General features: G+C 43.5%; 2 protein-coding genes across 8 annotated transcripts in view; one reads left to right on the forward strand and one right to left on the reverse strand.

Annotated features, from left to right (window-relative positions):
* The first annotated feature begins 836 nt into the window (after positions 1-836).
* Positions 837-13,768, forward strand: LOC115798359 (PDZ domain-containing protein 7-like). Its single transcript, XM_030755188.1, has 18 exons — positions 837-1,006; positions 1,555-1,650; positions 1,776-1,988; positions 2,632-2,769; positions 2,896-3,070; positions 3,165-3,341; positions 3,735-3,882; positions 6,332-6,392; positions 6,501-6,675; positions 6,772-6,998; positions 7,082-7,246; positions 7,933-8,057; positions 8,869-8,960; positions 9,231-9,322; positions 9,486-9,557; positions 10,402-11,019; positions 11,643-11,743; positions 12,885-13,768. Exons 3-18 carry the CDS (start codon positions 1,826-1,828, stop codon positions 13,026-13,028), a joined length of 2,673 nt encoding a protein of 890 aa, XP_030611048.1. The 5' UTR covers positions 837-1,006; positions 1,555-1,650; positions 1,776-1,825; the 3' UTR covers positions 13,029-13,768.
* Positions 13,769-13,792: 24 nt separating this feature from the next.
* The window catches only part of LOC115798361 (leucine zipper putative tumor suppressor 2 homolog), a 50,028-nt gene continuing 38,830 nt past the window's right edge, over positions 13,793-24,990 (reverse strand). For 4 of the 7 annotated variants that reach the window (XM_030755189.1, XM_030755191.1, XM_030755190.1 and 1 more), the window contains 5 exons: positions 21,882-22,421; positions 20,394-20,990; positions 20,178-20,303; positions 19,528-19,674; positions 13,793-16,860 (listed from right to left, as the gene is read on the reverse strand). In XM_030755189.1, coding sequence (XP_030611049.1) covers positions 16,162-16,860; positions 19,528-19,674; positions 20,178-20,303; positions 20,394-20,990; positions 21,882-22,394 — 2,082 coding nt within the window. In that variant the 5' untranslated portion in view covers positions 22,395-22,421 and the 3' untranslated portion in view covers positions 13,793-16,161. The remainder of the gene's footprint in view (positions 16,861-19,527; positions 19,675-20,177; positions 20,304-20,393; positions 20,991-21,881; positions 22,422-24,990) is intronic. The other 3 variants (XM_030755195.1, XM_030755193.1, XM_030755194.1) reach the window with 3 other exon arrangements.

Below are 24,990 nucleotides of genomic sequence, written 5' to 3' on the forward strand. Positions count from 1 at the left end.
TAATTTACATCATTATAACGGCTTCAGTCAGGACAGACATGTAACCGAATACCTAAAAAAGCGCGACAAGAAGTTTATACAAGTAAGTGAGATCTGCACACATGAACACAGTAAACCCTGAGAGGGTGCGTTGTGTGTGTGTGTGTGTGTGTGTGTGTGTGTGTGTGCGTGCGTGCGTGCGTGCGTGCGTGCGTGTGTGTGCGTGCGTGTGTAAGCATACACCTCAGAAAGTATATAGCTGGGCCCCTGACTCAGGCAGTGGTACTGAAGCCTTTAAAAAATGAATTAAATTAAATTAAAAGTCAGTATATTATTAATGCAAGTGTAATTGTTATTTTATTGGTGTTTGTATTTACATTTTGTTATTTAGGATCTCACACATATAATCACCATCTTACTGTAGCAATCTGAGAGTTTTTGTTTTGCCTGGTTGTGTTACTGTTGTGTTTGCTTCTTCATGTCTGTATCACTACTGTGGAGGCTGAAAACCAAAGCAAAGCAAAGTAAAACAGTAAAATATGGACAATAAATAAATATAAACAGTGCTTCGAGTAGATTGAGATGATTAGAATAGCTTTTTCTTTAATAATTCTAGCTTTCATTTGAATTGTCGCAGTTTTGTTGCCCCGAATTCAGTTTTATTGCGTTACCTTTGCAGCTGTGTTTTAGGAGTATAGCTATTTTAGCTGTTATACACTGTCAGTTGATTGAGATGTCAGACGTCCAATCAAGCATACGCTATTGAACACAATCCAGCCAATGGCCGGGATGTGGGGGCGGGGTTTTGTTTACGCCAGAAATGTCTCAGCCAGGTGCGTTGAGTCATTTCACGCAAACACGGACTCAGGTATGCGAACCAGCAGCGTTAGTTTTGTTTATTTAAAGAGTGTGGGATGAATATAAGGGATAGAGCGGAAACCTCATGGTGTCCGGTATTTAAGCAGAAAACATTAGAAGAGCTGTGGTACTGTCAACGGTGCTCAAAGCGTGAAACGCAAAATGTGTGGTAAGTATTTGTTTATGTGTCTTTGTTATCTTAGACACCACTGTAAAAAATGAACGTATTTCGGAGGTTTAAGATACTATAGACGCTGGGTTAAATTAAGATGAAAATCAAACAAGTTTATTAAATGTATTCTCAGTTATTTCAGTATATACAAAAGTTAAATTTGGCCTTTTGATGCTCTCGCAACTTTTGACGCAATTTAGCGTCGCTGTCCCGGGTGCTGAAGCTACGTGAGGCTCTCGGGGGAACCCCGAGGTGACAACATGTGGTCACTCTTAGTGACATGTAACCATGGCATCAACACCATGTGACTTCGTGACTCTTAAGTGGGTCAGACAGGACTTAAATAAACCAATTAAATCCTATTTCTTACCTCACCTGCTGCAGTAAGAATAGCTAAGAGTGAGTCTTTTGTGAGTTGATTTAGAAACAATTTAGTAGCTCCCTGTGCTTGTCTTTTTTTTTTTTTTAACATCCCAGTGCATTATGCTGTTTGTGTATCATTGTTTTATTTATTCACTCACTACTGATTTGGCTCTGTGACTCAGAAAGGTGAGAGTGATGCAACATGGGGAGGAATGGGCCAGATTGTGACTCCAGGAAGCAAAAGTCTCTGTTATCATGTGGCAAAACAGCCGCCATCAGTGAGTAAAATCCAGTCCACGCCTCTACCCACGCATGTGATTTTAAAATTCTCCAAAATGCGAGCATAATACAGTTTCACCATATTGGGAATACAGGGCAATCCCTCTGCTCTGTGCTCTTGTAGACTCCTCTGCGTGGAGCTGAGTGTGTGTGAAAGGAGACCCCGCCAAACCCATGGCTCACTCGTCAGACCCGTCCCGCAGGGAGAAGACCCCAGGAAACCAAGGGTCACACACGGCTACACGCAACCTCTTACGGAAGAAGGAGCAGCGCCAGCGTGGAATCCGATCCTCGTCACCCATGGGTCGGGTCATCCTCATCAACTCTCCTGTGGATGGTAAGGAGTGGTTGAGCTGGCTGCTAGTGTAGTGCAGATTATAATGCTTAATATTAGTTACAGGGAGCAGACAAATGGTTTTAGTACTCTGCTGTCAATGCAGTAAACAAGGCATAAAACTCACAGCATGAATCCGTAACACGTTTATAGCCAAGCCTACAATTACAACAAAGACTAAACACAGTTCCTTCATTGATAATTAAAGCAAGACAATACAGGCAGTGCAGGCCAGGGGTAAGATTTGGGGCTATTTTGCTTCCATAGTGTGTCTTATTTTATATTAATAGAAAGAAATAAAGTGTTGTAATCTTTTGTAATTAGCGCATGCTTAATGAGATAATGTATCCTTAAAGAGATTTACACAATATGAAACATAATTCTGTAATAAATGAATAAACTGTTCATTTTACTTTCCAATGAAGCGTTTCTAAAATGTTATGATAAATGAGTTTGTTCTCATACTTGGAGCTGGAAAGTTTATTATTCATGTCTTATTCGTAGCATCATTTGTGGAACATTTTATTCCTGAAAACTTGGCAACAATGTTTTGTTTCCTTCCTATAATTTTCAGCTCCTGAGGAGTTTAACCCTGTTGAAATGTTCACCACAATTAGCGAAACGTTTTGACTTTAAATGTCTGTAGGTGGCGATGATAGTGAAGACCTCCATACAATCACAGTGGATAAGAGCATGGACGGCAAGCTCGGATTCAGTGTGCGTGGAGGCTCAGAACATGGCCTCAGCATCTTTGTCAGTAAGGTGGAGGACAACAGTGCAGCAGGTGAGATGAATTTATTCTGTGTGGAAATAAAGAGATGCAGCCACAGATTTGACCGCACACAAATGGGACATTTGCTGTTTAATGTGCACATGTGTGTCACTTCTCCGTTTGTGTGCTTGTTTGCAGAGGCAGCGGGCCTGCTCGTAGGTGATAAACTGGTGGAGGTGAATGGCATCAGCCTGGAGAGCATCACCATGAGCAGCGCTGTGAAGGTGCTGACTGGTAACAACAGGCTGAGGATGGTGGTGAGACGTGTTGGCAAAGTCCCCGGTATCCGCTACTCCAAGGAGAAAACTACCTGGTAATAAAGCAGTATTCCTATTCATATGTATTTGATTTAAGTACTATTATTTTTCCCTGGTGATGAAGAGAGAGGTGTGCTATTCATTTTTCAGGGTGGACCTGATTCACAGGCGTATGGTGGTGGAGGAGAGCGGGCAGACGCCTTCTGAGGCCAGCTCAGGCAGCGCCCTGCAAAGGATTGTCCACCTCTACACCACCTCCGATGACTACTGCCTGGGTTTCAACATCCGCGGGGGGAAAGAGTTTGGTCTGGGCATCTATGTCTCCAAGTAGGTGCATCTGCTAGAGAAAGAAAGAAGCTCATGTTCATTTAAATAGAATTACAAAGGAAGAAAATAGGTGTAAAACATGTCTGCGACTTACACTCCTTTAGATTGTAGGTGGTTCCTTTGATGTTTTTCTTTCTGTTCATTTAGTCAATAAAAAGTCGCTGTGTCGCTCGCAAATATATAAGACTACAAGAAACTATGATTTTTATTGTTGAATCATGTACTTTGGTACATGAGTCAAGTCTTTCAGTGTCCAAATCCTGACAAAAAGCAGCAACAAACTTTAAATTAGTTTAAAATCTCATTTGTTTGCTCTAATATGTATTTGGTATTTTAGCTTCAAAATACTGAAATCGTTCATTGTTTCAGCTCCTTCTTGTCTCGTTGTCCCAGGCTGGATCCGGGTGGCCTGGCTGAGCAAAATGGAATTAAGATGGGGGACCAGATCCTGGCTGCCAATGGAGTGAGCTTTGAGGACATCAGCCACAGCAGTGCTGTCGAGGTGCTGAAGAGTCACACACACGTCATGCTGACCATCAAGGTGAGAGCGGTGATGTGTCTCCATGTCTAGTGCAGAATGCGTTAACAAATGCACAGAACATCAGAGCCCCTGAAAATATTTTTGTTTTTAATCTTGCTCACAAACAATTAATATAATCCTAAATTCAAGAATTATTTATGCACCGTCACAGCAACATCAGGGAGTCTAAATCTTTTCTTTAAAGAAAAACACTCTGCATTTGCTCATAATCTCAAAGGTTTTTCAGGAATTATTCTGACTGAAACAGTGACGTAGTAAAATAAAATGTAAAATCTTAAAGGAACAGTTCACCCCAAATCAGATTTGCATATTTTCCTCTCTATATAGTTTTGGCATGTCCTGTTTTAGAGACATCAGCTGCAGATATGATGGAAGTAGATGGCACATATCTCGTGGTGCTCAAACTGCCAAAACCTTTTTCAGAACTTCTGACCTGAGGGGTGTATTAGGAAGTGCGATTAATGGCTTATTGAACTATACTGAGCTTAAAGTCAGAGTTTTCTGTGTCAAAAAATGGCTCTCTTTTTTCGCAGGTTATGTTCTGAGTTTAAAATCATCGAGAAGTGCGACGTTTTCATTGATTTTTATAAATTTTTTTCTGCACTATTTTAAAGTGCAATATAAACTTGGCACAAGAAGTAAAGAAATGTATGTTTGGTTATTATTGGTTGTAATAATGCTTCAAAAGAGTTGAGTATGTGGGCTGCACCCATGAAAAACTTGCCAGATCTTCTCTGCCAACGCCAAACAGCTGATTCTGATATTGACTCCTGTTTGGTGCCATTCATGGATTGGAAGTTTGAAGTCTGAAAAAACAAGACATATTGTCAATTTAACAGTTTATTCATTTAAAAAAAGAGAGGACTCACACACAGCCACAACAGCCTGGCACCTCCTCCTCACACTGGTCACCAGCCTGGTCACACACTGCTGTGGGATGGTATCCCATTCTACAACCAGCAATGATCCAATCCAGCAAACGACACCAAACAAGAGGCGATAGCAGAATGAGCTGTTTGGTGTTGGCACAGAAGATCTGGAAATGGGGCTTTAGGTGTGGTCGAGCCACCTAATGCAAGTCTGGCTGTGATGAACTTCCTTCATAGTCCTCTGGACACTCAAAAATTCACAAAGTGAGCTCCATTATAATCAAGACATCATCATAATCAGATGTCTTTACAGATGATTTTTCCCAAAATTGGCAACTCACACCAAAACAGTTTAGCTTGATAAAGTGCACAGAGGAGGAATAGGTAAACCCTACTGCCCGTTTAAGCTCTAACAGTATTTTTGTTTGTTTTAACTGAAAATGAACACAATCCTTTTTATCAGGGAAACTCAAAGACTTTAGATGCTATTAAAAAACCTCCACACATAGAGGTCTGAGGGATCTTTCAGGTATGGTGATGCTATTTTCCGGAGAACTGATTGGTCATTAGGCGATGATTTCAAACCCGTTGATCTCTAATTGAGAACAGAGCATGCTCCAGAGCAGGTTAGGTTTGCAGCATAAGTTACCGTGGTGATATACCCTGATAGGAAGTGAAACACTTCATTAGTACTGAACATCCGGGGTTAACCCTGACGTTAGCCTGACATGGCTTCATTCTGGGCTCATAATCAGTGAACTGAGGTTCAGAAAGTGGCTGAACTGTAGCTACACACAGAAACACAAACACTGCGTTTCTTTGAGCCCAGTCTTAAAGTGAGCAGGAAATGCTCTGAGACATACATTTTGTTTCAAATAGATCAATAAACCATATGCCTGACACTTAATGTGATTCTCATTTCCCACTGTAACCATGAGTGAAACCTGAGTGGACATTGTGATAGAAGAAGTAAACCTTGCTGCTAAATGAAATCTTAACAACAAGCTAAAGAGGCTGCATTGTGTTCCACATCGGCTCTTTGTTACTAGAAAGTGTGTTGGCTCTTTCATTAAAGCCTCATTCAGATGGTCCGACATTCATTACCTTTCTGACCTGTTACCTAGCTTTCATCTCAAATCCTCTCACAAACACAAACTACACGAGGTCGCTGCGCAGTGGCTGTAGTAGCAGTTAGTGCTGCAGAGCAACAGCTGGCATGCAGTCATAATATTCTTCGCTCACTTCACCAGCCGGAGCTTGGGTTTCGCGCTGTGAAAAATAGCCAGGCCGTGTGCATTATTCACCAGGCAGCCGGGATCGGGTGCTGATCGAAGCATAGAGCCAGTGTTTTGTGTAACTTTTTGTTTTGGGGGGATCCTTTGCTTTGGTAACTGAAACAGATCCTGGAGCCAGAAAGCATCCCAACTATCAGAGATTAGTAGAACGTCTGGAAAGGAAAGGTGTTCCTTGTGTAGGTTTTTGAGTGTGTGGTTCTCAGGTTACACTTTATCAAATATAGTGATCCTGTAAAAGTGTCCCTGCTGTATCTCATTTGCATATCTGTGATCGTATCTTCACAGGAAGCGGGACGGTACCCTGCTTATAAGGAGATGGTAGCAGAATACAGATGGCTTAATAAATGTATGTTTTTTTTTTTCTTCTAAAGTGGTGACACCATTTAATGTAAAAGCTGCAGTTCTCTGTTCTGTTTAGTGAGAGTGAATTTCTTTGTCTGTTTATCCTTCTCAGTGGCCAATGGTACTCAGAAATCTTCCTCCCAGGGTTCAGAATCCTCTTCAGCCTCCTCTCTGTCATCTGGGACTCCGGTGAGCTCTCTGAGCGGCCTGTCGCAGGTCATGTTCCCACCCAGCCTGCCTTTCGGTTCTGATATGGTGGATGTATGCATCTCTACTGAGGACCAGAGGTCTGGGTCTGGTTTGTTTCCCCACATTCATCTTACTAACAAACACTCGAGCTAAAGTTCTTCTACAGGCTTGATGTAGATAGTTTTTATGTTCAGGTCTGAGTCAGAGCAGACGGAGACTGCCATTCAAACGGATCTACCTTCTCTGAGATCCGGTACGGACACCACGCGCAGCCTGGGACTGACCACTCTGCTCAAAGACACGGTGATTCGTGGAGACGAGGGCAAAGCAAAGAGAGAGTCACCCAAAACTGCCGTGCTGCTGGCTCTCAGCAGGCCGAGCCGACCCATCACCAGGTCGCAGAGCCAAGTCACTGTGGCAGGTGAAAGTGAATCAAAGTGAAATATATCAAGATGAAATGTTAAATGCTACAGTAAATGACTTGCTGTTACCATCCCATCATAGAGATCAAGCAGAAAAAAGAGAAGAAGCAGAAAGGGAAGGACCCAGAAGAGAAGAGCACCTTGCAGCGCTCGAAGACCTTCGTTAACTTGCTGTTTAAGGGGGTGCGGAAGAGAGACACTTCCAGAGGGCGCTCAAAGTCCCCATCAAAGGACAAAGCCTGGAAAGGTAGCTGGCTTTCTTCTCAATCCCACACTGACATTCATCTTATAATAAACAGCAAATGAGATGTGTGGCCTGCAGAGATGCTGGAGCAGGTCCCTGTCTGGAAAACTTCACCTCTTCTGAAATGAAAACAGCAACAGAGAAATAGCAGGAAGCACAGAGAGCAGATATAGATATCTGCTGAGGCTGAACATTCCTCTGTATCACACGTGAATCAAGTCCTTGGATCCAGATTAATTTGTGATTTTTACCTTTACAATAATTTCCATCCACACGTTGCCTTGCATCTTTTTGAATAATCTTGCTAACAACCAAACTTGTGGCACTGAAAGGTAAAGCTCCATACTGTAGTTATTTTGCACATTATTTGTTATTAGGATGATGCATGTGGGATGGGGTTATGTACAACAATGAGTGTAAGTTCATCGCAGTGAAAAATGACTGACGGCGTTGCGTTGGTTGGTTTTAATGGTATTTTTATAAGCAGTGGAGCTCTGTGGCTCAGATGAAGGATTGATTAATTTCTTACCTTTAAAAACATTAAATATCTTCCACATCAGCTTTACTGCACTCAATGGGTGATGGAGAGCAGCAGCTCCAAACCAATGCAAAGATCTGTGGAGGCTGTGTTAAAGGCACCATTAAACTAGACACACACAGCACAACTAAACACTGATTCCACTGTGCAGTGTTTTCAGATGGAGGACAGCCTGGTGAGATGCCAAATTCAGACATGCTCGGAGTGGTGGAGGGCATGGCCCGCAGACTGCTGACTGAGGAGGAGGTGGCTGCTGTGATGAAGACGTGCCGAAGGGTAGGACCTGGAGTTCAAACTGCAGGCAGACTCAGAGACTGTAATGTTTGTGTTGACCTCAGTAGCAACATGTTCCCATCCCAGGGAGTAATAAACACCTTTTTGTCAAATGCTGCTTAAAATGTACGTTTGAATGTTTGCCAAATAAATCCAGGATTCATCAATAATTCCTTAGATGAATTTGTTTGTACCAAATTTCAAACTACCTCAGCCCGTCAGTACACATATGAGAAAGGCAGGCTGTCTTTTACCATCATCCATTTCATGGAACATTTTAGAAGCTGTCATGATCCAGGTAACTATGTTTCCATATATGTAGGATGAATTGTGGGCATGCTAATATGCAGATTGTAGGTACCAAGCATGACGCTGTTGTATTACAAAGTTTCTCATTCACTGATATACGTATGGCAGTAAGAACAAAAAGGCCCAAGGCGTCTTTGTGCATCAGCGTCTCGATTTACTGGCAGTTTTGGCTGTTGAGAGATTTTAGGTCCTACAAAGTCTGTGCTGCTTAGCTGATGCAGTGGTGGTGGCAGAGGTCGTAGGTTTGGCAGCCAGGAGAACATTTTCATCTGTTTAGGACACACTGATGTCATAACCTGGTACGTCAGGGCACAGGTGCCAAAGGACACGTCTGACACGTCAAAGTTGTGCCACGCCAGCAACTTTGACAAAACTCTAGTTATTTGATACCCTGGGAATAAGAACAGGCTTTTTGGACTGTTCCTTTTATTTTGACACTTTTAAATGTAAGTAATTATTAAAGCTGTATTTTCCAAATGCTTACTAAACTGATTTACTCTCACAGTATGTCGCAGAGCGTTCGGTGGAACATCTGATACGCCACCTGCTGGTTGTGCTGGACCGCCCTGAAAAGCTGCTGCTGCTCAGAGAAGTCAGGTGAGGACAATGATGGAGCTAAAATCTGATCTATAATTGGTGATAATCATAAGGCTGTGAGATCATGTGCTAACAGGCGCTAATGGGGTGGGGGTCTTCATGCGTGCTCATAAATAAACTCAAAGATTTTTATCCACCACATGATCAGCAGTGTGGAAATCCAGTCAGGGAAACAGAGGTTAAGGATTTTTCAGGATAAGATCTCAAACTGTTTTTGCTCTGTAACACAGTAACAACAATGACTCAGCATATTTTCTTCACGTTTCTCAGAATGCTGCTTCTTCCTTCTGATCTGAGTGTCTTCAATAACATGGTGACTGCTGTTGAAGCCGAAGCCTATGATATTCTCAAGTATCGCTCAGGTGTGTACGAGAATTGTTTGATGATGATGATGAGCACCATCAGAGTCGGGCTGATTAGGCCCTGAAATTCTCTGTGCTGTGAAATATGATTATTTTACTCTTTGTTCTCACACCTTTTACCACCTTTCTGTAAATCTGTGTTTCACTCATCTTTGTGTTGTAGTCCGCACTCCTCCTCTTCGCTCTCCCATTTCTGGTCGAGCACCCAGACGGCGCCTCATCACTCCCATCCCAGGTCAGCGCCTCCACTACAATATTTTAACTCTTTGTAGGAACTATCTTGGAGAAATGTTGGCTTTATCTTGGTCTAATTTTTCTAAGGCTGAATTTGTCCTTCCTTCAAGCATTGGTTCTCGACCTGTGGGGTGACCCCCGGGGTGAGGCGTAGATCTACTACAGGAGGGGCGTGACCAGGAGTGTTAGCTGGTGCTATTGTGAAACCTTTTTACTGTTGTGAAGTTTTTTTTTTAGTTTCTGAGGACATACCAGGGAGCCTCTACATATTCATAATGTTTTATGGTAACCAGTGATCCCACAGCATTTTTATCCCTCGTCTCCCTTTCTCACATATCGTGACAATGTCCCACATCCCACAGGTATAAAGTCTATTGTAGGGTTTGCCCTAAATCTGGGGGAGATCCAGTTTTTCTGGAAGCACATTTTTGTCAGGAAAAGAGGATTAAATACATTTTGGCATGGTAAAAAATACCCAAGACAAACATATACTGATAGACGCGTGTGATTTCAGTATGCCAGTTTTATGAGTACGCCTGTCATGACATCACATTTTCATTTCAGTGTCATTGTGTCCAAAAGGGTTCACAATAAAAACATGATCACAAAATAAAGAAAGAGCTTGAAAAAAAAAAACTCTACGTGGTTCAACTTGTGGATATTCATAAATGCTATAAATAACTTTTTTTTAATAATACTTAAGTTTTTCATCTTTATTTTTTTTAATGGCAGAAATGGACTTCCATACTTTTCATTCAGCTGTGAAACATTTTAAACCTCAGCCTGAAGCCAAAGTGCATAGAACTTGAAAATAATTCCCGTTACAATGTTTCTCCTCCTTCCAGATTACCGGGGAGGCTTTGAGCTCCACAGTGCTGAGGAGGTGGAGAAGGAGAGCCACCTGCTGGAGGAGCTGGAGAAGCTCAGCCTGACTGGGCCCCGGGCATCCAGAGAGAGGCCCCAGACCTCCAGGTCCTTCACGCCTCTGCTGGACATACCTGTGGATGGATGTAACACAGAGTCCCAAGACCTCAAACATCCCCCAGCTGCCAGCCCGATGCTCCCCAACTGGCTGCTGGCCCGCAGCAGTGACTCCAGGCCTCCTCTCCGGACGGACATCGGCACGATTCGCTCCGTCCACTTTGATGAGGTCTCGCTGCACTCTGCTTCCGACAAGGGAGATCTGAACTCGGAAAGGGGACGGCCGTCTTTTAGAAACGGTCACTCTAAAGGCAAACGGGAGAAAAGTGGAGGCAGGAGTAAAGAAGCCCTGTTCACACTGCAGAGTGCTGCTCGTTGGAATCGCCCTCTGTTGTCGCAGGTGTTTGGGTCAAATCTGCGAGTGGGGCCTGAACAGGTGAACGGCCATCAGGCTTCCTCTGAGGACAGGCTCAATGGCACCAACTCCGAGCAGGAGTATGAGCTCCGGACTGTCAGCATTTCCAAGACCAAACAGTCACTGGGTAAGTGACTTTATTTAGTTTCATCTTTTTTTGCTTTGTGTAGCTGCAGTGGTTTCCCAGAGTCAACCTGAAATGGCAGAATAATGGTACATGTCCAGAGAGGCTGGTCATGTGAGGCATCGCCCAGCCTCCCACCATTACACACTTGATGTGCTGTCCATTACAAAGTGACAACAGATAAATGACATGCGGTCTTCTCCTCCTGCCATTTACAGATGACTGTAAAAGTTGAGTGCACTCAGCTCCCAGATTTCACAGTGAAAACAAAACAGCAGCTCAACTGCAAATTTTATCACATAGAAAAACAACTGAGTGAAAACATGCGAGGCAGGAAATCCCTGCAGTTAGTGAACCCATCTTCATTTATACGGAAAATGGCCAGTTTCTAAATGTTTCACAGGTTTCCACACACATTGTGTTGCACCTCACACCCCTGATGTGCATAAATGTGATGTGCTCCTTGATGCCCGTCTTGTAGTATGGAAGCTCATGGTCATGCACTGTAATACTGCAAAATACAAACACACAAAAATCTGAGAATAAATAAATGTCTGTATTTACTTCCTGTGTTTAGATGAAATATGACAGGTACACCTGTAACGTGTGTTGCTGTGGCGCTGCAGGTATCAGTATATCTGGTGGGATGGAGTCGAAGGTTCAGCCAGTGGTGAAGATCGAGAAGATCTTTCCTGGAGGAGCTGCCTCCACCTGCGACGTGCTCAAGGTACCTTGAAGTTCACAAACACGGACCTTTTTGTTTGCATAGTCTAAAACTTGAGCTGTTTTTAATATTTCTATGATCACGGTCCAAAGTACCAGGAAGGAAAAATAACATTTTATGCTTTCTAGCAGTGTAAAATTTTTTTATATTTATAAATAAATTTGAGAAGCAAATTTAAATATTTCACTTTGTGAAGAAAACCTAAAAGACTTGATAAGTAACCATAACTTTTTTTTGAAGAAAATGTAAAGCGTGTTTTCATATGCATCAGTTATATGTTCATTTCTTTTGTGTATTGATTGCTAAGCCTTAGGAGAACATTGAGGAAGATTTGAGGGGCTTAATACTTAATTCTTCAACAAGGCAATTCAGTATACACTCACTGGACACTTCATTAGTTAAACCTTGCTAGTGACATGATTTTCCTGTTGGAAGGAGCCATCAGATGATGGGCTGGACATGGTCAGCAACAATACTCAAGTAAGCTGTAAGCTGCCTTTAAATGATGCTCACTTGGCACCAAGGGACCCGCGGTGTACAAAGAAAATATCCCTCACACCGTTACAGCACCACAAGTCTGAATCATTGATACGAGGCAGGATGGATCCGTGCTTTCATGGTGTGTAGAAAAATGTGGCCTGATGAGTCTTGATTTCTGCTGTGACATTCAGATGGTGGGGTCAGAATCGGCACGTTGAGCATTTATCTTGGTTTTATTGAGCGGTTCTTTGACTTCCTGCTGCCTTCCTGTCAGCTCGAAGCAGTCTGGCCATTCTCCTCTGACATCAACAAGGCACCTTCTCCCAGAGGATATTCTCTGTTTTGGACCATTCTCTGTGAACCCTACAGATGTGAACCCTGTGTGAGAAAATCCCAGCAGTGCCTGAAATGCTTTGACCAGCCAGTCTGGCACCGACAACCCTGCCACATTCTTCCCCATCCTGATGCTCAGTTTGAACTTCAGCAGATCATCTTGCTTAAATGCACCGAGTTGCTGCCATTTCATTGGCTGATTGGATGTTTGCATTAACAAGCAGTTAAACAGGTGTACCTAATGAAGTGACCAATGAGTGTATGTAGTTCAGTGTGTTTGTATTTAATTTGTTACCATGTCTGACTGTCTCACCCCGTTTCTGTGTCCCAGGCTGGATTTGAGTTGTTGTCCGTGGATGGCATCTCCCTGCAAGGGGTCACCCATCAGCATGCGGTTGACATAATCCGAAAAGCCTTCAGCAATAAGGCCAAAGACCCCATGGAGTTTATTGTCAAAGTCCCAAAAAATCTCTGAAAGGACTCCGAGATGCTTTTTGTGAATTTAGATTAGCAGCCTCTGGGATTTAACTTGGAGGCAGGTAAACTTGCAGCAGCACACACACCGCTGAGGTCTGGTACACGATTTTTGCCATTCAGGTTAAAGTTGGGAGCGATGACGCGGACACTTCCTGATCAGAAACACTAACTGCACGTCGCAGGACTTAATAAGCAGATACGTTAATATTTAAGAGAAAACGACCGAACCAGCGTCACAAAAAAGTCCCATTTGTGTACAAATGAAATCTCTCGCTGCCTTTTTTGTCACTTTTTCACAACCAGGATCCAGTGCCTGTCCAGAACATTCTTTACATGTTGTACCAACATCCATTAGTGCATGAAACTCTCAAAGATGGATCAGCAGGTTTATGCTCCTGAATTTTAAACTGAAGACAAACTGCAGCCTGAGTGCCTTTAAAAGCCCCAGTGGAATGAATATTAATAGCAGTCCACGCTGAGGTGGCTCCAATTAAAATTTCCACCTGAAGGGGGCAGACACGAGCCAGTCAAACATATTTCTGTGGGCAGCAGATAGTGAGGAGCATTTCTGGAAAGTTACACCAAACCAGAAAATATCACTTTAATGTAAACCCGAAGAAAAGTGAACAATTAAAAAACAAAAACAAATCCAGGCTGGATAAAATGGTTTCACGTCCTGACTGAATACCAGAGTTTACAACAGGAACATCTGGATATTAAAGAAAGACTTGATGTAATAAAAAGTGACACAGCTGTTAAAGTTTCGCCTCTTTTTTTTAATTAAAACCAGAGTGGGTTTGTTCAAGAAATGTACAGCATGAAAATATACATTTAATGTCTTCATACAAATATTGTGGATTATAAAATTATACTGAGGGACCAAAACAAACATCTACACAAAACGTTAATTACACAGGCTTCATATCTGTAGGAGCAAAATATAGGAGGGGGCATTGCTTTGGTCTATTCACAGTGGCTATGCTTTGATTGTGAGATGAACACACATCTCTGGAAGAAAACTTTTATGTGTACGTGTGACAAGTGAGGTTTATTTACATAATAAATGGAGGATACTGATGAGTCACTCAGCAGTAAGAGAGGAACAGTGTGGTACGAGCAGTCGGTGGAAAAGTAGTTTGACTTTAAACGAAAACGTCACTCTGTGCAAGAGCTCGCCGTGTCAGCGATGAGTAATACGGAAACATTAATAACGCTTTACCCACACAGAACATCTACTTCCTCTCAGAGAGAACAAGATTCTGCAATTATGACTTTAAAATAAAGCAATCATGGAGGGAACACGGCCACGATATGCTGTGTAACATTACGAGTTTCCCTTTAATATTCGTGGATGTCTGAGGAGATCCAAATCTGCACTGTTAACTGCTCCCTTTGTACTTCATTTGTGAGGCACTGCTGCACACTCATTACATACACACAGTCAAGCAAGAGCCTCAAAATATGGCTGCTCAATTAAAGCAAAAACCACAATTGTGATGATTTTATTTAAAATCTTGCAATCTTGATTAACAGGACTATTGATTTATTTAAAAAATCATGCATTTATTAAACTTAAAACCAAAAAGGCCTTTTATTCGGGGTTTCCTTCAACTTTGAATGTAATTCAGTGGCACAGATGTTTGTGTGTGCAAGCGTCAAAGCGATATGTGCAGTGGTGTTAAAGTGATATTCGTTCCAGGTGGTGGTGTTTAATTACTGTCAATTAAGACTGGACAGATGTTCATGACATTACTTCCACCCTGTGCATTCATTCAGGGATAAAGAGAACCTATTATGCTCATTACAGCTCCATACTGCTTCTGCCCTGGGGAATACACTGGTTGCATGTCTGACGTCACCTCTCTGACGCGGTTTTGCTTCGTTCTTTGCAAACCATCAAATCAGACCAGGACGGTTTGTGTGATCTGCACTTCCTGTGCAGATCCTCATCATCGGCTCTGTGCTTTTGATGCAGCTTCTGTAAAAGATGCACTCAGTAACATCTTAAGCAATGCCGAGCAGAGAGCTGCTCCTCGGGCACTGAGCATTGTCTTAAGTGGGTGCAATCTACTTTATCTTGTACTGGGCCTTGGTGCAGCTTCAAGCCATCTTTCGATTGGCTGCCCCTCGCTAACAGAAGGTGTGAACAGCAGGTGGCTGGGACTGATGTGTACCAGAAATGACTATATTAAGGACATGCACTTTAAAAAGCCTGAGCATTTGGCTCACAGGGATTACTTGCACAAATGCTGCCCTAATTTTTTTTTTTTAAACTTTGGCCATGTTTAATGAGCATCCACCATTATAAGTGCATATTGTGACCAAAAAGAAGAAAAATGCTTTAAAGGTCGACTTGAAATATTTAAACTAGAGTGCATTTTAAGGAAGCCTAAACATCGTTTTCGTATACCTGGGCCTTATATTACAGGTCCAGAAAGAACATGTTTGGGCTACAGAAAAATCTGTATAGATTTAGTTTTTTGTTCCATCCAAATTTTTCTACCCCAGTGAAAATGGAGAGAAAGCTTCACAGTTTACATGATGTTCATGAAGCAGTTTACATAAAAGCCTGACTAGTTCTGGGAAAAACAACAACATAGACCTGTCAGAGATTAGCACCAGGCTCTGATTCATTCACTCTTCATCATGACATCCTGAATGTGTGGTATCCCACGTCCGCTGACAGCAGCGTGGGCTCCATCCAAATTAACTGCACTAATGAGAGCTGACTTATAACAGAGTGGGAGTGTGGTGCTAAAGCCAGCAGGAAAGGTGGAGTTATAACCAACACAGGGGAGGATAGGGAAAGGTTGTGGGTGACTAACTTCACTCAAACAACATCTCCCATGAACTTCGAAAACTGTGAGAGGATCAGACTGTCGTGGGTGTCAGCACTGACAGACATTAACAGAGGGGCAGAGGACTGAGGTGGACGGCTAACAGCTAATTAAAGGTCAGCGGTTTTTCAGGTGAGACTTGAAGACCTGACCAATGAAGCAGAACTGAAGTGGGGCCAGATTTACACGCCACATTTTTACATCTGAGACACTTTTATGCTTGTCTGAACATGAACGGGGGAAAAACAATTAGCTGACAGTAGTGCAAAAAAAAAAAAAGGACAGATACGAGGGTCAAATTTCTGTTGCAGCAATCTCATCAAAGTTGATCTCGTTGCCACTGCCCTCGTCATCATCTCTGCTCTCCAGTTCCAGACTGAGCTCCTGCAGGAGCTGCTCCAGCTCTCGGTTCCTGCGATACATCTGCACATAGTTCTGCTGCAGCTGCTTCTGGTAGCGGATTACTTTGTCCTTCTCCTCCTGCCATATCCTGCGCTCCTCCTCAAAGCTTCCCAATTGCTGCTCAGCTTTCTGACGCTCAAAGGCCAGCTCGGATCTCATCCTGTCCATCATGCTCTGCAGGGCCTCTGTGCTGCTCTGCCGCTGCGCCTTCGCCTCGTCACTCTCGTAGGCGAGCAGCTGCTCCTCGGCTTCCTGGAACACCTGGCACTGTCTGTTTCCTGGGCCTTGATTGGCCAGAGCATCTCTGAGATGAGCCATCTCCACCTCCAAGCGTCCTACCTTTTCTCTAAGCAGCTCCGCTTCACTCTTGCGACGCTGAAGCTCATTTTCACACACCTCCAGCTCCAGGGTTCGAGTGCGAATGGTGCCGTGGGCCTCTTGGAGCAGCACCTGGGTGTTAGTCAGCTCGCCTCGAGTCTCTCTGAGTTGACCCCGCAATGAGACGATCTCCCCCACACGCTGAGCTAACTCACCTTGCACCTCCTTCAGCTGCTGCTTCAGCAGTGAGATTTCACCCGACTTCTGACAGACCTGAGAGGAGAGGAGCATTCAGGAGGGAAGTTCAGTCAATGAAGCAAGCAGCAGGCCATCATCAACAAGCAGAATTAATCTGTTCCTTGCAGGAGCCCCCTGTTCTGGGTCTATGCTGTACTTCTACACTTTGTGTTGAAGGCTGCCAAGCATGGCACATTCACTGAAGAGACCACCTACTGCTACTCTGGCTAAAATGGTTGAAGGATTTGTTGTGCTTTAGAGCTGAGAATTTTTAGAGCAGGTTAAAACATATTTGTCTTTGACTCGTTGTTTTATGGCTTTTATTTATTTACTCCATTTACAGATTCGATGAGGCAGAAGTGAATGGCCAGGATTTTGTTTTATTATTAAAAAACTAACCAGACTCTGGACTGAATGATTAAAATGGCTCGGTCACACTACAGTAAAAATGCGACAGCAACTTTCTTACAGCTAGAAGGGAAAAAATATACACTGCTCAAAAAATTAAAGGAACACTTTGAAAACACATCAGTGGAGAAAAAAAATCATGCTGGATATCCACACTGATATGGACTGGGTAATGAAAGGATGTCCCATCGTTTGATGAAAATTATCAACCTACAGAAGACTGAATTCAAAGCCACCCTGAAAATCTAACTGAAAAAGAATGATGCAGCATTTTAGTCCATTTTGCCCAAATTTCATTGCAGCAACTCAAAATAGTACTCAGTCTGTATTCTTGTATGCATGCCTGACAATGTCGGGGCTCCTAACGAGACTCCGGATGGTGTCCTGGGGGATCTCCTCCCAGATCTGGGTCAGGGCATCACTGAGCTCCTGGACAGTCTGAGGTCCAACCTGGCAGCAATGAATAAACCGAAACATAATGTCTCAGAGGCGTTCTACTGGATTTAGGTCAGGCAGGTGTGGGGGCCAGTCAGTGATATAGATTTCATCCTCCAGGAACTGCCTGCATACTCTCACCATGTGAGGTCGGCATTGTCTTGTGCCAGGAGGAACCCAGGACCCACTGCACCAGTGCAGGGTCTGACAGTGGGTCCAAGGATTTCACTGGAATACCTGATGGCAGTCATGGTGCTGTTGTCTAGTAGAGGGTTGCATGTCCCTCCATGGATATGCCTCCCTACACCATCACTGACACACCGCCCTCATGAAGTCTGTTTCTGAGTGTTTGGTCAGAGACATTCACACCAGTGGCTGCTGGAGGTCATGTTGTAGCTCTGCAGTGCTCATCCTGTTCCTCCTGCACAAAGGAGCAGATCCTGGTCCTGCTGATGGGTTAAGGTCCTTCTACAGCCCTGTCCAGCTTTCCTACAGTACCTGCCTGTCTCCTGGAGTCTCCTCCATGCTCTGAGACTGTGCTGGGAGACACAGCAAACCTTCTGGCAATGGCACGTATTGATGTGCCATCCTGGAGGAGCTGGACTACCTGTGCAGCCTCTGTAGGGTCCAGGTATGACCTCATGCTACCAGCAGTGACACTGACCCTAGCCAAATGCAGAACTAGTGAAAAACAGAAGAGATGAGGAGGGAAAAATGTGAGTGTCCTCCACCTGTAAAACCATTCCTGTTTGGGGGGGTTGTTTCATTGTTGCCCCTCTAGTGCACCTGTTGGTAATTTCATGAACAGCAAAGCAGCTGAAACTGATGAACACCCCTCTGATACTTACTGACCACATCAGTATCACAGAGGTTTAAACGACTGATGCTGAACTCTGATTAAAAAGAGTTCCTTTAATTTTTTGAGCAGTGTGTGTGTGTGTGTGTGTGTGTGTGTCTGGTGTAGTCTGGTGACTGTGTTGAATTGCAAATATGTGCAGCAGCCACTTTTGACTGAGTCTAGTGCACAGGTTGCCTGGGGTGAAGCAGCCAGACAAACTGGCCATGTAAAAGCAAAGTTACTGAGAGACTAACATCCTCCAGGAACTACATCAGTGTTAGTGCAGGAATTTCTGTTTCAGATTATGAGGTTCTGACTGGATTGAATTTGATTTGTGATTTTTACTTACTTATCAGTTAATCGACGTGTTAACACAAACAGATTGCATGTAATTACTAACTCATTAAGTAGCACACTGATTCTGTTTTATCGCCGTCTTGATGCACCAAACTCACTTTGAAGACACCAACTGACTGAGAGGTGACAGACCTTATCAGACCTGAGTGTACTCAGACTGAGAAGTTCATATTTGTGTGTGCAGCCAATTATTTTATATCCAAACTTCAGTACAAGCATACAGCAGAAGAAAACCTGAAATGTTCCACAATCGTGGACTTTTGAACTTTAGGATTTGTATTTTACAGAAAGTCAGAATAATTCACGTAAACTATCCAATATTTACTTTTTAAAAGGATGAAAGAAGAACCGTTTCTCCTTCTGCAGTTAACTCGTTTTGGGAGGTTTTTTTTTGTTGTTACTAAAAGTAGAAAAAAAAATTTTAACTAAGAAAATAAATTCATAGCCAAGTTGGAACAATTACACTGAGGCTCTAAATTAAGGTTATGATATAATTTGCACAGTTCTTATGGCAGTGATCAGGAGTCTAATGAAGGACGGGAAGTGGTAAAAATCAATAAAATGGCTCAATAATACAGTTCACAACCCAAACCTAATTACTGTGGTCATTACTGTACTTGCTGAATAATCTTTCAGTGTCCCTCAGCGGAATAACACCTGCTCACCTCCCACTTGGTCTCCTCGAGTCGAGGCCCCATCTGGATCTTCTCATGCTCATAGGAGGTGCAGCGCTCCTCGAGCTGCTCCCGCTCCTTCAGAAGCTGGGCGAAGTCCTCCTGCAGCTTCTTCTTCTCCTGCTGGAGCTGGAAAACCTGCAGCCACGACACAGACAGAAAAAAAATAATTTAGAAGAACCAGTGATGCCTTTTTATTAAATTAATTTCAGTGATGTTGGCAGAGTGTGAAACATGATCCTTGTTTTTAAACACCTCTTGCTTCACCTGCTCCAGTTTTGTTTGTTAGTTCTGTGACTTCATTAGCTTATTAATATGAGTATATGGGTGCAGCCTGAATCCAACAGTCCATCTCTTCATAAATATGGCTGTAATTCCCAAACAGTAAATGAAATACTTTTGTTAAACCCCTCAAATTAAAGCTGAAAGTTGCATCTTGATTGTCGTCACAGTAGATTTTAAATCAAATAGTAATTTTTTTTTTTTTTTGTAAAAAATGACTGAAGTTCAGCCCCAGTGCTGTGAGAGTCCACTTTAACCTCCACCCAATCCACAAGCACCAGCCCCTGTGGCTAGTTTTAAAGCCCTTAAAAGGCTGCTATGTTTGAAAAGCCGACACTAAATTTGTCTGAGACTCTGACCTGCAGCTGAAGCACCTGCTGGGCGCGCTGGGCTTTCTGAGAGGCTACCTGCATCCTGGTGGCACAGCTCTGCCTCAGCTCCTCCAGCTCCAGCTCAAAGCGCTTCTGCTTCTCCTCATAAACCTGCTAGACAGAACAACCAGAGGCAGAGAGGTCAAAGTGCAAATGTATTACAGTTTAGGTATAACGGCCTTTCATTAAGTTTGGAGGTCTCACCTGACATATTGCAGCTTCATTGTCATCCAGGTTGTCTCTGAGTTGCTGCAGCTCCAGCTCTCTCTCCCTCAGTTTGTCCTCCAGGTCCCTCACCACCCCCTCATAACCTTCCACGGGGCCAGGAGAACGCCCACCGGAGCCGCTGTCAGACAGGGGCTGCCCCCGCCCACTTATCGACCCAGAGCCTGTGCTCTTACTGGAGGAGGAGCGCCCGCTGTCTGAGTTGGAGTGTCCGTGTACAGTCACTGGCGGAGCGCTCTTCATGGGCTCTAAGTGGCTGGTGGAGGCCTCTCCCGACTGCAAGTTGTAGCTGGTGGCACTGTAAGGCGGTAGGCTGGAGAGGGAGTTGCGTCCAGAGTCGGACAACGAGCAGGACTGGTTGCTGCCACCGGCGGCATTACGCCCTCCACTGTAGGAGCTGCGCTTCTCAGAGCAGGAGGGTGACATGTCTCTGTGGGTGGGGCTGAGCAGGTTCAGGTTGTTTTGGCTTTCTGGAACATTGGCACAATGGCGAGGCGAGAGATACTGCATCGAGGACCGGCTCTTGGGAATGACGGGTTTGAAGGCAGTGGGCCGCAGCACTGTTTTCTCCATGTTCTAGACACGGTTAAAAAACAAACCAAAAAACAAAGAGATGAAAATAATTTGATATTCAAAGCTCTACAATTACAGCTAAACCAAACCTTAAGTTTTGAGTAGTCAAAGATGTTTTATGTGGCACAGGCTGCTGAAGTGAAACCAAACTGAATGAAAAGGTTTTGTTTTTTTATTTTATTTAGGAATAAACAAGTTTTTGCTGATCATATCGGCCAGTGTAACATTTGTGGTAGGACAAAAACTAAAATAAAAGCAAACATTATGGCACTGCACAAACTGTGCCTGATTTATTTAAACAGAAAAAGCAAAAAATTAAATGCTACATTTAAAATCCATCACTGAGGGGCTCTGCGGTGTTAGTGGTCGACACATTCGTCTAACACGTGAAAGATCCCTCATTGAGACCGGGAGGAGACAAATCCCTGCGAGGGTGGAACCGGGAAGAGCATCTGGTGTCAAAATCTCCTTCCAAATAACGGAGCAGCCCAAAGAAGCATCATCATCTTAATAAAATCATCACAAAATTCATGACAAAGCACTTATTTGTTGTCATGCACTGAACTGAGTCTTTCTGATAAGAAAAGTAGTCTGTGCTTCACTGACGGTCACTGCTGGTGGCAGCTCAGGGACCAAACTCTTTTATTACAGCATCTAATGATTTTACTGACTATAAGAAGTGGTTTATCATAATTACATTTCTGTTTAATTTCACAAGGCTGATGTTTATTAAATTGACATTAAAAAAAAAACCCAAGAACCTTTGCAGTAGTCCAAAATACTCCAAGGGGTAAGTAATACTACCATATCTGACCAGTGTGGGAAACACTGTCAATAAGCACTTACCTTAATTTCAATTTAAAATCATAAAATATTACATCTTCACGCACTCACCTTCTCAAGTTTTCCTGACACTGGGATCAGTTTTGGAGGAGGCCCCCCCATATTTCCATTTAATCCTTCTCTAATCTCGTCCACTTCACTTCCTGGGCTGCCAGGTGTCACATGGTTGTCATTCCAGTCACCGATGTAGTCCTCATTCAGATAGGTGTAGTTCCCATTCCCTGTCTCCTTCTCCAGCCCTCTGCTGGACGTTGTGGAGCTCTGTTTCTTGACTGGCGGGATGCTCTGCAGTAACAGATCCTGTTGTGGTGACTCGGAGCCCAGGCAGGAAGCTCCTGGTGTGGGCCGTCGGATTCTGGCTCCTAGCTCAACACCGGGGCGGTGGTCCTGGTAGGAGCTGGTGTGGGTGGTGATGAGGCTACCAACAGAACCCATAGGATCCAGAGTGGCAGGTGGCACATTGATGGGGGGTGAAGGGGCGGAGGGATGTCGTCTGCGAGCTCCTCCACTGAGGCCTGGGGTGTGGGGCTCAGTGGATACGGGTAGAGGCTGAACCAGGGCCATGGTGGCAGCTCAGAGAGGTCACTCGTGCTGGGAAAACAACAAGAGTGACAGTGTTAAAAATATGTTCAGCAGCTGTCTCCAACTCCATTTTTTATTTTGATCAGATGTTAAGAAGTCATTTGAGTCCACATCCAGTATCGTGTCATTGAAGACATCCATCCATCCAGCCATCTATCCATCCAGCCATCCTTTCAGGGACAGATTGATATGTTTCTTATTTTCTGTCATGGGCACTGTCACAAAGGAGGCAGCTCTGCATGATGTTACACAGGGAAGAAATCCTTCATTTGGTCATCTCAGGCACAGAGGCCCCACCCACCTGCTGCTGAAGCCTTCTGTTTACAAGGGACAGCCAATCAGGAAACTAGGCTTAAAGGGAGCGTAGTCTTAGGGAGGCAGAAGCTAAAACAGCTTATTTTAGACAGTCGATGATGTGAGGGGCTCGGTGTAAGAAAAATAATTATTTTGAACTGTGAATAAAACAAAGACATTCTAATAGAGTCCAAGAATAAAAATGCACAAGTCCACTTTGATAACGAGTCCAGATCTGCCCCTCCCTAGCCGCCACCGCCTCCACCTTTTCCAAGTAGAATTCAGGTGAGAGGTGTAATCTATCCACTGTGTCACCTCCCAGTGAGACCTGCCCAAAAAACCTCACTAGGAGGCATTTTAGTCAGATGCCCAAACCACTCAAACTGGCTTCTTCCAATGCAAAGTATCATCTGCTCTGCACCCCTCCTAAACTCCTCGCCCTACGATCGCAGTCACCCTTTCAGAGGAAGGTCATTTCAGCCACATGCATCCTCTCTCTCTTTCAGTCCCTACCCCACAGCTTGCAACAATAGAGGGGGGGTAGATTTACCAGGAAATCAACCTTCAAACTCAGTTAACTCTTCATAAAGAGCTCCACAGTGTCCACATCACCGGAGATGCTAGTTCAGTTCATCGGTCTACATCCTGCTCCACTCTTCCCCCAAAAGCACAAGAACAGAAAAATACAGTTTCATCCACACTAAGATAGAGACAGGTGTTAGGCCAAAAACAAGCCAACGACAAATAGATTTATAAAAAATTAACTTGCATTCTGTTTGTTGCACCATGAAAACACTATTAAATAAGTAACATTTTGACACAAGTCTTATAAAAACCCCTGAAGGCCTTCATGGGTCATTCTATTAAAAATACAATAAATAAATTCAACCTTCATACTATGAATTTTTTATGAGCTACAGGCACTTGAAGTACATAAATTTTGTACTTCTTAATTCACCTTATTTTTGCACTCATCACTTTATAAGTCCACATGAAATTTTAACAGCTGATAATCAAATGTAAACTCCATTTAAAAACTGCAACACCCACTCCAACTATCACAGTCTAAAGCCAAAATCTGACTGTTTCCAACTTCAGAACTGCATCCATTTCATCTTTATGACGTACAACAGAAGTTTTAATCATCATTGTACAAACAAGTTGCACAACAAAATTTAAAGGTGCCTCAAAACAAAAAAAGTGATCAAAAAGTGCATTCTGGGTAAACTTCCACCATGTAGGATCGATGTCTGTTCTTCTTTTTAACCATATTTTGATACCAGGCTCCTTTTGAACATTTTTATGATATGCTGTTTTGTTTTTCCACATTCTCAAACGTAGCTTATGGTGTTGAAATGGAAGTTTGGACATAATCCCAAAGAGGTTTTTCAAACTGAGGGTCTCAAGGTCAGCAGGCTGAGCCAGCAGATGAGCACGCTGCAGCTAGATGTTCAATTCAATTCAATTCAATTCAATTTTATTTATATAGCGCCAAATCACAACAAACTGTCGCCTCAAGGCGCTTTATATTGTGGGTAAAGACCCTACAATAATACAGAGAAAACCCAACAGTCAAAACGACCCCCTATGAGCAAGCACTTGGCGACAGTGGAAAGGAAAAACTCCCTTTTAACAGGAAGAAACCTCCAGCAGAACCAGGCTCAGGGAGGGGCAGTCATCTGCCGCGACCGGTTGGGCTGAGGGGAGAGAAAGACATGCTGTGGAAGAGAGCCAGAGATTACCGTATTTTCCGGACTATAGAGCGCACCATACTATAAGCCGCACCTACAAATTTTTTGGAAAAAACTGGAAACGTACATATATAAGCCGCACCGGGCTATAAGCCGCTGGTATCTCCGCCGCTCTCGGTTTTCCACAATTACTCGGCACTCAGCAGAGGGGGACAGACAACCCCAAATTTGAGTTATAACAAGTCAATTCACCATTGATTCGTTCACGCCGAGCTTACGTGCAGCGGCTCTATTTCCCTCCTGTAGTGCCAGGTCGATAGCCCTCAACTTAAAAGTGGCATCATAGGAAGTTCTTTTTGTGGTTTCCATGATGAGGGAGTTTGAAAAAAATCTCTTTTGTGCCTGCTGCTAGCACTTGTTGGCGCTTTCTTCTTTGATTTCCAACTTTGACGTCCCATGATTCATATCCTGCTAAAGAGCCCCCTGGTGGTTAAAGAAAAATCCACAGAAACGCCGCACCGGGCTATAAGCCGCATGGTTCAAAACGTGGGAAAAAAGTAGCGGCTTATAGTCCGAAAAATACGGTAATATCA

This window comes from Archocentrus centrarchus, chromosome 19 (genome assembly GCF_007364275.1).
Source record: "Archocentrus centrarchus isolate MPI-CPG fArcCen1 chromosome 19, fArcCen1, whole genome shotgun sequence".
Classification (NCBI taxonomy): Eukaryota; Metazoa; Chordata; class Actinopteri; order Cichliformes; family Cichlidae; genus Archocentrus; species Archocentrus centrarchus.